This window comes from Kalmanozyma brasiliensis (assembly GCF_000497045.1).
Source record: "Kalmanozyma brasiliensis GHG001 unplaced genomic scaffold PSEUBRA_SCAF3, whole genome shotgun sequence".
NCBI lineage: Eukaryota > Fungi > Basidiomycota > Ustilaginomycetes > Ustilaginales > Kalmanozyma > Kalmanozyma brasiliensis.
The window spans coordinates 1,135,390-1,149,553 of record NW_015961970.1 but is presented as its reverse complement, the minus strand read 5'-3'; the positions used below and the strand labels follow the sequence as shown (position 1 = coordinate 1,149,553).

The 14,164-nt window shown below is 58.9% G+C and overlaps 4 protein-coding genes across 4 annotated transcripts; 3 read left to right on the top strand and 1 right to left on the bottom strand.

Annotated features, from left to right (window-relative positions):
* Nucleotides 1-258: 258 nt before the first annotated feature.
* On the bottom strand, nt 259-2,151 carry PSEUBRA_004290 (Phosphoribosylaminoimidazole carboxylase PurE domain protein; the record flags this gene model as incomplete). The annotated part of the gene is made up of 1 exon (XM_016437834.1): nt 259-2,151. The coding sequence occupies one exon, from the start codon at nt 2,149-2,151 to the stop codon at nt 259-261; it is 1,893 nt and encodes a 630-aa protein (XP_016291383.1).
* A 1,859-nt stretch (nt 2,152-4,010) lies between these two features.
* Nucleotides 4,011-5,894, top strand: PSEUBRA_004289 (CBS domain protein; the record flags this gene model as incomplete). Its single annotated transcript, XM_059465267.1, has 1 exon — nt 4,011-5,894. The coding sequence occupies one exon, from the start codon at nt 4,011-4,013 to the stop codon at nt 5,892-5,894; it is 1,884 nt and encodes a 627-aa protein (XP_059321508.1).
* Nucleotides 5,895-6,627: 733 nt separating this feature from the next.
* On the top strand, nt 6,628-8,874 carry PSEUBRA_004288 (DASH complex subunit Ask1; the record flags this gene model as incomplete). The annotated part of the gene is made up of 1 exon (XM_059465266.1): nt 6,628-8,874. The coding sequence occupies one exon, from the start codon at nt 6,628-6,630 to the stop codon at nt 8,872-8,874; it is 2,247 nt and encodes a 748-aa protein (XP_059321507.1).
* A 554-nt stretch (nt 8,875-9,428) lies between these two features.
* On the top strand, nt 9,429-14,099 carry PSEUBRA_004287 (uncharacterized protein; the record flags this gene model as incomplete). The annotated part of the gene is made up of 1 exon (XM_059465265.1): nt 9,429-14,099. The coding sequence occupies one exon, from the start codon at nt 9,429-9,431 to the stop codon at nt 14,097-14,099; it is 4,671 nt and encodes a 1,556-aa protein (XP_059321506.1).
* Between the last annotated feature and the right edge of the window lie 65 nt (nt 14,100-14,164).

The following is a 14,164-nucleotide window of genomic DNA, read 5'->3' as shown; positions in this document are numbered from 1 at the left end:
GTGATGGGAACAAAAGACGGCAAGCGCGGAGCTTGAACAAAGGGGATGGACCCTGGCTTAGAACTCAGCCCCGGCCTTTGTGCTGAGCGAGCAGCTGCTTTTGTTGCTTCGATGACTGTCCTCGACGAACACATGGTCCCTCGAGCAACGGCAGGAGTATCAAAGGCATGCAATCTCATCCGAGCTAAGCACACTGACACCTTTGTATGATCTTTCTACGATAGCAATTCTGACAGAACATCCAAAAGCCAAAGCAAACTACTTCTTGAGCGTGTATTCCCAACCCTCGTTCGCGAGGCGCTCAATCTTGCCGTTCACCTCGTTCTCCATCTCCTCCATGTACTTTTGCATCTTGTCCAGGTACGATGGATCAGCAGCAGCCAGAATGCGGATCGCAAGCAGCGCCGCGTTGGTGCTGTTGTTGATGGCCACCGTTGCGACGGGAATGCCGCGCGGCATCTGCACGATGCTGTGCAGCGAATCAACACCGTCCAGCGTGCTGCCCTTGACGGGAACGCCGATGACGGGGAGTGCGGTCTGAGCTGCCACCATTCCTGGCAAGTGAGCTGCTCCACCCGCACCTGCGATGATCGCCCTCAACCCACGGGCGGGGGCACTGCGGGCGTAGGTGCGCATGCGGTCGGGTGTACGGTGAGCACTCACAATCGACAGCTCGAACGGCACATCGAACTTCTTGAGGATCTCGGCCGCCGCCATCATCACCGGCAGATCGCTATCCGAGCCCATGATGATGCCCACCAAGGGCTGAGGATGCGAAAAGTCTGCCGCGGATTTGGGCGATGGTGCGCTTGCTGCCTTTGATGCCGAAGCAGAGGCGGAAGCATTTTGAGCGACAACGCCGGGAAGCGTGAGTTCGGACGGAAGCTTGCCGCCCTGTTCGGCGAGCTCCGTAGCCTTGTCCAGCGCTTCTTCTACGATGTGCAGGCGCGATCGAACCTGAGCGTCGCTCTGACCGACAATGGTGATGTGACCCATCTTCCTTCCCTTGCGACAGCCCGCTTTGCCGTAGAGGTGACATGTGGTGCCAGGCACATCCAGGCTGACGACAGCAGGGACGAGTGTCTTGGCAACCGCTTCGTCATCCTTGTCGGAATCGGCCAAGCCGAGGATGTTGATCATGGCGGCCGATGGCACCTTGAGAGCGGTGCTCCCCAGTGGCAAGCCCAGGATGGCTCGAACGTGATTCTCGTACTGACTCGTGTCAGCCGCCTCGATTGTGTAGTGTCCCGAGTTGTGAGGTCGTGGTGCGATCTCGTTGATGAGCAGCTCACCGTCGGGCATCAAGAACATCTCGACACCAAACACACCAGCTCCGCCAAAGGTGGCTACCGCCTCTTCGGCAATCTTTCGCGCACGGGCTTCCACGCCAGGATCGGCAGTTCGCAACGGCGCAAACACGGTGTGGCAGATGCTGTTCTTGTGGACCGTCTCGACCGCAGGGTAGGCTCGCACTTCGCCGGTAGCGCTGCGCACCACCATTACGGCTACCTCGCGCTCGAATGGCGCCCACTTTTCAGCGTAGAGGCCGCGCTTTCCGTCTCCGAGCGCAGCGACAGCCGCAGAAGCCTGGTCGGCCGACTTGACGACATAGTTGCCCTTTCCATCGTATGCCTGCGTGCGCGACTTGAGCATGAGCGGGAACCCGAACTTCTCTCCGATGTCGGCGACGGCTGTGATCTGTGCAGAGCGTGCCTGCTCGCTATCCGTGGCTTTCGACATGTCCTCGGGCCCAGCGGCGACGTACTCCGCGAGAGGCAAGCCCTTGCCGGCGAGGTGCACCTTTTGCAGGTATTTGTCCTGGATGAGTGCGATGGTGGGCGGGAGCGGGTGAACAGCATCGACGAGCTTGTCGTCAAGCACCTTTTGCAGCTGGGTAGCGTCGACGTGCTCGATTTCGATGGTGAGCACATCCACCTGAGAGGCGAGCTGGCGGATCTTTTCGGGGTCGGCAAAGCTGCCATCGATGTGTTGCGACTTGCCGTCGGGACCAGGAAGGTAGTTGATCTGCTTGGCAGGAGCAGTGTCACCGACGTCGAGCAGCTTGACCTGTACGTTGAGGCGAGCGGCTGCTTCGACGAACATACGGCCTAGCTGGCCAGCGCCAAGCACACCAACAACACGTTGCTCCATCTTGATGAATGCGTTGATGCGGAAGGCGGATGCGGTGGAACGATGATGGATGTCGAGTTGGAAGAGGATGCAGACGTTATCACACGCCCTTATGATTGGACGACGAACCGAGTCTTCCGCTTTCGACAGATCTTCTGATGATGAACAAATTTAGAGTTGCAAAGGTGGAGCCGTGCATTGGAAAAAAAAAGGGACAGAGAAATCCGGAAGACGGCGCCCAGAGGTCACGTGTCTCGTCTCTTTTGTTAGAGCGACACTTCGACTGCATGTACAGCGATGATGCATGAGGCTCCGTCGGTTCCATCATTACGAGGGAGCCGCAGCTCGGCAAGGAGAACAAAAGGTACAAGGTCTGCCCGAGCAGGCAAGCATGGGACCCTGCATGCGGGTCCACTAGCGGCAATGCTGAGTGCGCCAGCGTTAGTAACGGCATGGATACGGAAGAGACCAGAGAGACTTGGCGAGAGATGCCGCTCGGCGATACGAGATGGCTGGGAATGAAGCCCAGAGGACTTCTCTATGAGCTGGGACGATGTCGAAGATCCACCTCTCCAGCAACGACTCACTGTCTCAAGAAGGCACGAGGAGCCGTCCATCCTGCCGAGATCGTGCATTGTTCCGATGTGCCGACATTGGAAGCACGGCCGTGACGAAAGGGGGCTTCATTCACGAGTCCGCAAACAAAGACCTCTCTTGACGAGACTGATCGTGATGTCGAAGACCAACACTTTGGTTGAGATCGAAGTGAAATTGCGCCACGTTCGGCTCCTCTCTTCTCTTCCGTGGTCGTGGGAAAATACAACGCTCCGCAAGTGGTGCTTTCGTGTGCCGCTCCGTGCGTCTACTGTATAAAGCGAAACAAGAGAGCGGGACGTCAAAATCGCGGGGCAGCAAAGAAGCAACAAGGGCCTGGACACGAGCAAGCCACTTTAATCACCCACTGCTCCCTCGAGAAAGCGCTTTGATCTCGTCTCGTGATGTTTCCTTTTGTCTCAGTCCCAATCCGCCGCCGTTTCAATTTGGCAGCATTCACGCTGCAAACCGACCAGGCTAGACTCACAGAGTGACACACACACTCCGCTATCTGTGCATAACGTCCCAGTGTTGCTACGCTGGTCTCGTGGCGCAACGCTTTTTTGGCACTTGCAAGCGAGCTTAGGCCCTGCATGCTTGCAGCTGCAGCGAGCATGTCATTTGACCGGCCGCTGTCCTCTTTCGGCTACAGTAGATACACAAAAAGGCGGGGAAGTGCGTGCAGCAGTTGCCCTCTTGGCGGGGCACTGATCCAGCTCACTTTCAACAGATTCGGCTCGTTGATTAGGAAGTCAGACAGTCGGCAAGGTTAAGGTGTGGGATCAGGAAGAGTGCGAGGATTGGTCTGACCCCACTCGCAGAGGCTCGAGCACCGACCATCTGCGTTGGCATCCCTCAACGTTGTGAAAAGCTTCTCTGGTCTTGTGGAGAGGCTCGAGCATGCTTGCATGTGTCCAAGAGGAACGAGCTTTCCATCGCCAACGCCGTCAGTCTGTTTGCGCTTTCCTCCACTCCACCATCTCTATCCTGCCCGACAGCCTCTGCGAGCACATCGAGCACACAGTAGATCTCGACAGCTCAGGAGCAGCAACAAGATCGACTCCGTCTACAAAGACCTTCTACACAGCGGTCACAACTCCGCCAATTCTCCCGCGCCCACAGAGACGCCCAATTTCGACCATCGATCGACGTCGGCGTTTCCGAACCTTGAGCCTTCGTACTCTGCGGCGATTCCGGATCCCTCTCACGTCAGCACATCGCAGCTCACGGCTGTCAATTAGCAACAGCATTGCCCCAAAAGCTCTGCAAGCCTCATCTGGCCCACCATGGCGCTGTCTCAGGCACTGCCCATCTCAATCCCTTCTCCTACCAAGACATCACACTTCCGCTGCGGATCCGATGCTAGCGCCGACCTTTCCATCAGCCTTCCACTTGCGGCAGCTGCCGTGTCCCCTTTCTCGGCCGACCAGGACCCCTTCGCTGCGTTCCAGCTCCAACAGAGGCTAGCAGGCTTCTCTGTCGAGGACATCCTCTCTTGCAGCACAACCGCTTCCTCGCGCCTGGTCGTTCTCTCGGAGACGACCACCATCGAGGCTGCCGGGGAGCGACTAGCTCAAGCAGAGGACGCTGAGATTTGGATCGTTCTCAAGAGGAACCATGGCAACCCGTACGCATCGTCTGCGGACGCGCACAAGCTGCGCACGTCGGACTGTGCTGGGATCCTCAGCCTTGAAGATCTGTCGGCTTTCTTCGCTGCCGTCTTTGGACCTCAGCTCACAAGAGGTAGCGCCAAGCGTCCTAGTCACGGAGCTCACGATCTCGCCTCTCCTCCTGCATCTCCCAGCAGCGGCGACAGCATCCTGCCTGACGCTCGTAAAGATGCTCTAGTCAACCGTTTCGAGGCCATTCGCACCCGATTCGCAAGCAAGTCGCCCGTCGACGCGGCGTCAGTAGCAAACCTATCTGGCATGAACGCACTCCGCCACGTCACGCTCCAGTCCTCGCTTCAAGATATCTTATGGCATCTCAGCCAAGACCAAGTGAGCTGTTTGGTGGTGTCCGACCCTCAGCGAGACGATGACGGCACTGTATGCGGCATCTTAACCGCATCTGATGTGGTCGCATTCCTCGTCGCTGAAGCTGAAAAGGACACCACCCTTGCGTCGATCTTCTCCAACAGGATTGACATGCAGTCCACTTCCATTCCTCACCAGCCGGCGGCAGTCATCTCGGGCGACAAGACCACCGTCGACGCTCTCGTCCGCATGCAGTCTGAGCAGCTTTCTGTACTTGCCGTGATGGAGCCGCTGGGCGGTCTCATCTCGCCCATCTCTAGTCGAGACATCTCTCGAGAAATTCTAGCGTCCTCTTCCCGCAAGATCCTCACCACTCCGCTCTCTTCCTTGGTCAAAGACATCCGTTCGCGACACCCACAAGGCACGGACGGCAAGGATGTGCACCCTGCCATCTCCATCAGCCATTCTTCCACCACGGGCAGAGCCGCTGCGGTGCTGCTGGCGACCGGAGCCGGCGGTGTCTTTGTGGTGGACGAGCCTCGGTCCCTCATGACCCCGCCGCTGTCAAGCGTCTCGGCTTCGCCTGGTAAAGAGTTCCCAGCTCTGTCTCTCGACCCGACCTCAACAGGCTCCACCGCGTCGCCTGCTCAGAAGCACAAACGCCGAGCTTCAACACAGTTTTGGACAGCGTCACGAGCCTCGTTTGGCGCTGCTGCAAGTGACGCTACAGCACGGCCAGCAATGCCCAGCCTCGTGCTGGCAGGCAGCACGCCTGACGTGGCGCGCGAGCGCAAGGCTGCTCACCGGCGCGAGCAATCGTTCTCGTCGACTGCTAGCTCCCCAGCACCCACTATGACCGCCCATCTCCGAACGCCGTCCGGGCAGAGGACGCATCGGCCAAGATCGTTGTCACTGGCGCAGTTCTCCATGGAAGAGACTGCCATGTCAAGGCAGCTTGGTGCGCAGGCGGCGTTTCGAAGTCAGGGGGCGTGGACTCCCTCCACTCTGACCCCAGGCTCCACCGCTTCCTCGGCTGGCTCGCCGTCCTCGCCCTTCGGCAGCATGCTTGTCTCCGGCTTCTTCGGCGAGGCAATGCAGCACAGCATGCCCAGACAGGTCATCACCATGAAGACCCTCTTGCGGTCCATCCTCGCAGCCACTACGGCCACTGTCGAGGAAGCGGTCGAAGCTTGAGCGGTCCTCCGTAGAGTCTGCATTGGGGCGCCTTTCAGATTCCCCGTCGTCCTTTTGATCCGTTTCTCGTACCCTTGCACTCGTCACTCTTCGCATGTCGTCTCCGTCTCGCCCGTCTAGCATTTGCTCCTTTCGTTTATAGCACATGTTTGGCCCCTTCCTGGTTTGCCTCCGCACCTAGCTTCATCGCATTGTTTCTTGTATCTATATCAGCACTTCAATCGAGATCCTTTGTCGCATCTGAACACATCGGAGAAGCCTGTATGCACAGCGACGAGGGTCAGCCTCGCCTGCGTTTCGTCAGGTGAGCGCAGGTCAAGGCTAAGTGGAAAGAGAGAACCATTTTCGGCGCGCCGGTCGTAGGATGTTAGGTTGCAGAGTGTTACTTGTTGATCCGAGCAGCTCACGACGCGTCTCGAGTCGAAACAAACACACACTGCTCCAGTGCCTCTGGACCAATTTGCGCACCGAGTCAAGCGCGTCTCGATGAGAAAAACACTGCGGAATACGGAAAGCTCTTCTGGTCCAAGTCACGCAACATTTGCCTTCGTTCGACCCACCATCATCTTCATCATTCGAATCCTCTCTTTCGACCACACACAACACCTTGCATAGAGGTCACTCACTGATCTTCTGGACTTCTGCACCCGTCTACCCGACCCAACGTCAGCGCGCTTCTAGGAACCAGACCCCGGCTTCATCGCGCGTTGATCGAGCGAAGTCCCTTCTCAGCATGTCGCTGCATCCGCGCCAGTCGCTGCACCCGGCAGCCATGAACCACAATGCCGCCCTGCCCGCTCCACAACACTCGGTCACAGAACAAATCATGCAGCTCGATCAGGCCATCACACTGACATTGCAAGAGATTGACCAGAACTTTGCGACCGCACACCAGATCGTCACATCCCGCATCCTCCCAGCCGTCAAGGAATATGGTGTGGCTAGCGCAAGGGTATGGCAGGGCGCCAAATTCTGGAAGACGTTCTACGAAGTCTCGGCCAACGTCTCGCTCACCGCGCACGTTCAGAATGAATCCGAATTTGATGCCAACTCGCAGGGCGGCGATGTGACGCAGACCGGGAACGATTCGCGCGAGAATGCCACCTTCACCAGCGACGATGATGGACGCAGCCCTCGTTCGGACGCTGGCTCTGTCATCTACACCGACATCGACGCCTCGCTCGCGTCCGACGACCAGGACATCGATGGACAGGATGCGGCAGACCAGAGCGTTGAACAGGTGCCAGCGGATCGTGCACGCGCAGCCTCGCCTCCTCGCTTTAGCAACGCATCCATGGCGGCAGCCGCTCGACGAGAAGCAGCTCAGCGAAAGCAGCAGAAGCCTCACGACCGCGAGGATCAAGAGAACATCTTTGACCCTGCCGAGTCGCCATTCGAGCGTCTGCGCCGCGACATCACATCGGGTCTCGGAAAGGGCATCAACGATCCGAGCATGGATCAGAGCTCCTACAATGACCGTGCCGCTCTGGCTCATGGCATCGAGAACTTTGGATCCACCCGCGCTGGCAGGGGCGGACGCCCCGTCGACCCGGACAGCTCGAACGCCTCGTCCCTCCACGATCTTCCCCAGTTCAAGTCGTCGGCTGCTTCTGGCGGTCGCCTCAAGACGTCGTCGACGCCCAAAAAGGGCGCACTGCTCAACAAGGTGCTCGACTCGGAGCACAAGCGGAACAAGGGCCGTCTCAGCTACACCAAAATCCAGGCTACGCCTCGAAGCTCGCAGTCCAAGTCGAATCCGTTCGCACCGCCCAGCGTGCGCATGTGGGACGGCATTGTCGATCTGCGCAAGACACCGCTGACGTCCAAGATCAAAGGCACCAAATCGTCAAAGGCCGCCTCGGGCAGCAAGCAAGCAGCTTCCAAGGGGTCGGCTCAGGCGGAGGAAGACACCGAATGGGATTCGGATTCGTCCGACAAGGAGGATTCGCTCGGATGGCCCGCCGGCATGTCGCCTCCCGTGACGATGCAGTTTTCGGTGCCGCAAAGTCGATATGCGCAAACACCCGCCAAGGAAGCCGCCAAGATGATGGTGGATGATCTTCTTCGCAGCGTCGGCGCTTCCAGTCCTGCTCCCAGAGCATGGCCCAAGAGTGCCAGCAAGCATCGAGCAGCGGAAGGCGCGGCAGCTCACGTGGCGAGCTCTCGCAAGCAGCCAGTATCGACGCCTTTGCGAATGGGCCGCAAAGAGGCCAAGCAGCGCGACAGGCAGAGTGGCGCCGGACGACGACGAGACTCGATCCCCACGCCCCCGACGCTCACCAAGCGTGGACCGAGTCTGGCGCAGGACGATACGCCCAGCAGCAGTCTGGTGGGTGGAGCGTCGACTGCCAATGCTAGCTCGGCCGCCATGCTGATGGACGCCGACGAGGGACTCGAGCCCGGCGTCTCTGCGCCCGACATGCATCACCGCTTCAACGCGCTGAACCTCAAGAATGCGGGAGTGCTCCCCCTGGAAGACGACGATGACGACGATGATGATGACGACGACGAGTCATCGGACAGCGAGTCGGACGATGGCGGTGACGATATCGCCGGCTCGATGCTGTCGTCCGGCGCCAAATACTCTGTCTCGAGCAACAGCCGCATTGGCGGAGGCAGCCAGCACGACAACTCTGGCTGGACCAGCTCCACCGTCTCTTCGTTCAACCAGCCCAAACAGGCGGGCCGCAGCATTGAAGACGATACGCTGTTTGGCGTTCGAAGCAATGCTGCGCCGCGTGAGGTCGAGATGCAAAGCAGCCGCAGTCAGCCCAAAGCGGGAACTGCGAGCGCTCAGAGCAGGGCGACCGGCGCCAAGGGCGATGACCCGCGAGGCGAAGACTCGTTCAAGGTGTGGGGCCACGTAGATGAAATGGGAACCGTTCACGGCGGACGACCGCTGGTGGATCGAGACGACACCTACAGCGCACCCAGCCCGACCCCGTTCAACATGAACGCTGGTGCTGGCGCTCGCAGGTGAGGTCGCTCGATGATACTCTTGTACTTTTAGGATTCAAAACTAGCTATAGTCGTGTATGCACTGACATCCAGGTTTGTGCGCGATGTCCGCGTTGCTGCACCCGTGAACATTCGTGCTACCGTCAGAGCTGAGCAGAGACCTGCGCTTTTGCAGACAAACGAGAAGGCAAAAAGAAAGTCGATGGAAAATCAGGCAGTGAAAAGCGTGCCGAAGATATCTCGCCATGGAGTGAGTGCGTGATGAAGCTGCCATTATTTCAGGGGCTGACTTTGGCCAGAACGCCGAATTCAAGCCAAAACCGGCAATCGAGTGAATCGGGTCGGCCAAATTTACAGTGTGGAGCTGCGCAGCTGCATACGTTCACATAAACAACGGGAGCTGCACGTTGGTTCCTCAATAGGGTCACCTTGCAACGCCCACACCATCCCACCACCTACGTCTACCCAAACAGACGCATCTAGCCGACATGGTCCATTCGAATACACGAAGCGCATTCATCTGATATGCTGCACGCCTTTCCAGCTTCAACGGCAAGCTCGACGCAGTGAGGCACCATGACGGATCGCCAAGGGGCCGCGGAAAGCGGATCGTCAGGAAGCGTTCTCACAGCCGTCAAACCAACCGCTCTACATGCACTTCCAGAGCATCCGCTCGTCTTGCAGGACACTCGATCTTCTGCCGACAGTCCACAGGCCACCCCTGATACCAGCAATGCTCCGGAGCCCAACGATGGCCGCGACCATCTTCCAAGGCGAGCGCCCGACGAGGATGCGCAAGCAGCTCGCGACAAGCTCGATCGCATAGCCAAAGCACAACAGGCCAAGCGCAACTGGGCCAAGTCCACCGGTGTTACATTGGTCTCTAAAGCATTTGGCCGAAATGATCGCCGTCAACGCCGACGCCGACACGGTTTGTCGTCCGATGAGGACGACAGCGAAGACGAGAGCCATGACAATGAGGCGACGAGAGGCAACATTGACGAGGTCAGACTCATGATCACCGGCAATCCAGTGGTCACAAAGGTCGTAGGCGCCGCCAACCGCGCCAGAGGTCGATTCCGCGGTCAGACTGGCTCACCGGAGGCGTCGCCTCAGACAGAAGAGGGACCGTGGCGCTTCACTGCAAGCAGACCAGGCAGCTCTTTGGCCAAACGCTTCCGCCCGCCATCCACTACACCGCCACCGGCCACCACGCCCTTCGGCACAAATCTTTCTCCGTCGTCGGAAGCGGCACCACATGGGTCATCATTAGAGCAATACGCTGCCATGCCAAGTGGTCCTCGCTCGAAGGCTCGGAATACCTTGGGACCCGAACTGCTCGTCGTGGACGAGGAGGGCCAATCTCGTCAGGCCACTGATACAAGCCAGCCAAAGTCCAATGCTCATCTGAATTTGCCTCCGTCCTCGAGAAGTTCCAATAATCACACTCCCAGCAGCATCCAGTCCAGCTCGTCCAGCAATCCTGTCAACGTGTCGGGTCTCGCACCACAACAGAGCAATGACCAACGCGATTCTTCCTCCAGTATCACCGGCGGCGTTATTCATGACGAACCAGATGTCCACGATCACGACACAATACGACGCCCGCTTTCGCCGGCTGCGTCTTCAGCCTCCGATGTTTCCAGCGATGACGAGCTGGATGACAGCGTGCTCGGTTCGGATTTGGACCAAGATGGAGATGCTCCAGCCAATCTCAACTCTCTTAGCCTCGAACACGGTGACTCGCTCACCAAGGAAGAGCTCAAACGCCGCAAGAAGCTCATTCGACGCGAGATTCGGCGCAGAAAGGCCAACGGCGAACCCATCGACGACCTCATCCACTTGCACAGCAAGGTTGGCCAGCTAGGTCATAAAGTCTCGAGACGTGTCTCCAAAAGCATCAACATCGCAACCAGCTCCGGCCGCAATCGTCGAGCCATGGATCGTTATTCACCACATCCCACAGCGCTGACCTTGCAGACCTCGGATCTGCCACGAAGCACGTCGGCGCAGAGTGCCGGTGGCGAAATGACCTTCTCGGCCATCACACCGTCCATGTCCCGCAACAGCAATCATTTCGGTCAAAGGCGCGAGTCGGTCGCTACCTTTGCGAGTAGCCGAAGGAGCTCCTTAGCCGCCGACGACGACGACGACGACGCCTCCCATCGAGACGGCGACGGTGCAAGCACTCTCCGCAAAAACAGCATGATCGACCGCTCTTTTCTCAGCTCTCGCAACAGCATCCGCAAATACTTACACGCGCCCAACGTGATCAAGCGTCGACGTCAGAAGAAGTGGGAAGCCGAGATGGACGCAATAGAGCGCGCCGCGGACGAAGAGGCTCGCCACGCCGATCCCGACGCGGAGATCGACCACATGCTGGCCAAGTATGCACAGCAGCAAGCTCCAGCGGACGCCGACAAGACCAAGTACGAGTTTGACGTGCTCTACGAGAACCAGCGCGGCTTGCTCGTATTTGGGATCCCCAAATTCAGCCCACGAACGCTCTTCCAGTGGGATCCTTCTCCTTGGACATCGTCCAACGGCAAAAAGTCGGCCTACAACATCGCCAACGCGCAATTGCCGGACCCTTCCTGGGAATGGGCGTATGACGAATGGTACATTGACATGACAGGAGACGTCGATGAGGCGGGTTGGCAGTACAGTGGCAACTTCGGTCGAAGATTCTGGCCGAATGTCCACTTCCCCCATGGCAGGCTTGGATTGCCAAAGACCGGCGTCGATGGTATCATGGAGATGAACGCTCGAGTCGCTCAGAGGGAAAAGAAGCGGCAAGAGCAGGAGGATACCAAGGAGGACGGTGGGTTCGAAGCCATCAAACGAACGGCGCGGGCCCGCACCAGCAAGTGGACGGGCTCGCCAGATCCCTGGACTTTTGTTCGTCGCCGGCGATGGATTCGCCTTCGTCGTCGCAAGCCTCTGACCGGTGCCACCAAAGCGATCGGTTCGGTCACTCCGCCCATTGCCGCTGCTTCGCCTGCCCACGAGGTGCCCGTGCCGGATGAGGCTAGCAAGATGCCACTGTCCCCAGGCAGAGATGGCATCAAGCCAGGCCAATCCGACGACGAGCTAGAGGCGGAAAGCTCGCTGGACGGGTCGGATGAGTCCGACTCCTCTAGCAGCGAGGACGATCCGATGCTGTATGCGCCAGCCTACGGCAGACCGTCGGGCTTCCTGCCTCGCCGATTGCCAGGACACATGGCCAACGGTTCGAACCCTGCCAAGAGCAAAGTTCCGAAACTCAGACGCAAGGCGCAGAAGCACGCCAAAGAGTTCACAGGGTCCATCCGTGAACTCAAGAGCCTGCTGCCCAGCATCATCGCCATGGATCGCGAGGCTCGAGTCACTCGTGCGCCTACGGGTCTAACGGCGAGCCAGAGCTCGTACAAGTGGGCCATGCTCAAGATCAACAAGCTAGACGCTCGCAACCCGTTCATCAGCTGGCATTTCGTCAAGCACCGACTACAAGACCAGGACATGGCGTTCGCTGCTACCACATTGCGATCTATTGAACGCAAGTACCAGCAACGCCAGCTGGCAGCAATGAAGAAGAAGGGCGGAACAGCACCCGACAGCCATGTCAAACCTGTTCATCCGCCGATGCCTTCAACCTTCGCTGCTCCTTCCAGGAGCATCCGCTTTGATGGTCTGGCACCGGAAGCTGACACCGCTTACGACCGCGTATCGCCACTCTCTGCTGATCGAGCCGGTCAGACGGACATCCCCACTCCGTCGCGTCTGCAGGAGCCTTTCACGGAAAGTCCTGTCGAGGGCCACGAACTCACTCGAGGAGCGCTGGTGGAGATCAACTTTGCACGTGTGCTACGAGTGCTCCGAGCTTGCAAGATCGATCGACAGCGCATGGATCTGTGGAAGCTTTGGCTCGGTGTTGTGTCGCTCGATACACTCATGGAGACGGCGCGACGTGAGGATCTCGCTGCGTTGGGACTGCTGGCTCCGAGCACCGAGGACGGAGGCGACTCGGCCTTGCAGATCGGAGCCTCCTCGCCGCCGATGGATATGCCCCACATGAGCGGCGGCAGCTCGTTCCGCTACCGTCAGCGAGCCGAACGGGCTCGATCGCGCTGGAGGGCTTCCACACCCATGCCGGATGCTTCGGATGTGTGGGACGTGTTGGAGCGCAAGCTGGACGAAGTGCTGCTACTCTTCGAGTTCCAGAGCAACCGTGCTCAGTTCATTCGGATGCTGCTCGCAGTGCACGAGAAGCTGCATCCGGACCACGTCTTCCGCGATCACTCGTTGCGAACCTACCCAGTCGAGCTGTCGCCGGCTCACGTCCACGGCGACGCGGCCGAGATGGGAGGTCCAACTGGTCCCGGAGGAGCGTTCGGGTCCCGTCTCGGCGGATGGAAGCGGGCTGGTCTTCCTCGGCTCGAGTTCTACTCCGACCTGCAAAGGATTCTGGCGGCTGTGCCGGGCAACGATGCCACCGTCAACGCCGAATACATACTCAGCCAGCCGGAAGGGCTCCAGGAGCTCGAAATGGTCGCCATGCCCATGGAGCACCACGGCAGCAACGCGCTCGTCGACAAGCTCGAAGCTGAGGCGCTGTCCGATTCGTTCCTCGACCACGAGAAGATCCCGTCTGGTGGCGCGACCGGTCTAGGCATCCAGCGACCGAGGAAGGAGGCCAGCAAGAGACTCAGCGCGACGTTGCCGGATAAGACAGGGTCGAGGAGTCCATCGCCTGTCTCGCGGGCGCCGTCCGTGCCGCTGCCGTATCGTCACTCGCCACTTGCAGCTGCCGAACCGGTCAATCAAGGCTCGATGTCGACGCACGATCGGAGCTCGGCGTCGTTCACCGACAGAGTCGGGGCGACAGGCTCGACTGAGTCGACGCCTCCATCATCTGCTCCTGATGGCACCCGCGAGGAGAGTGGACACGACTCGAAGACCGAGTCTGGTCAAAACAAGGAGGTCAGCACGACCGCAACGCCGACAGCAGATACCGAGGCTGGAACACAAGCTACACAGACAGCCTTCGTTCCGCAACAAGCGCCATCCAATGGTCCCGCGAGGACCGAGGCGACGATTTTCACACCGATCAGCAAACCTGGTCCCAACAACAAGGCGGCTGACCACAACACGGCCTCGATTGCCACCTCCGCAGAGGCAGTCAGACACAAACGCACCACACCTCGACCACCCATTCCTGTCCGAAGCGGCTCTGTCTCGCCGCAAAAGCCTTCGAAAGACAGGTTCTAGTCGAAGCCCCTCAAAAAACCCTCTCATCATCTTCACGTTCCTTTCGTTCTCTCTTTGCACGCAGC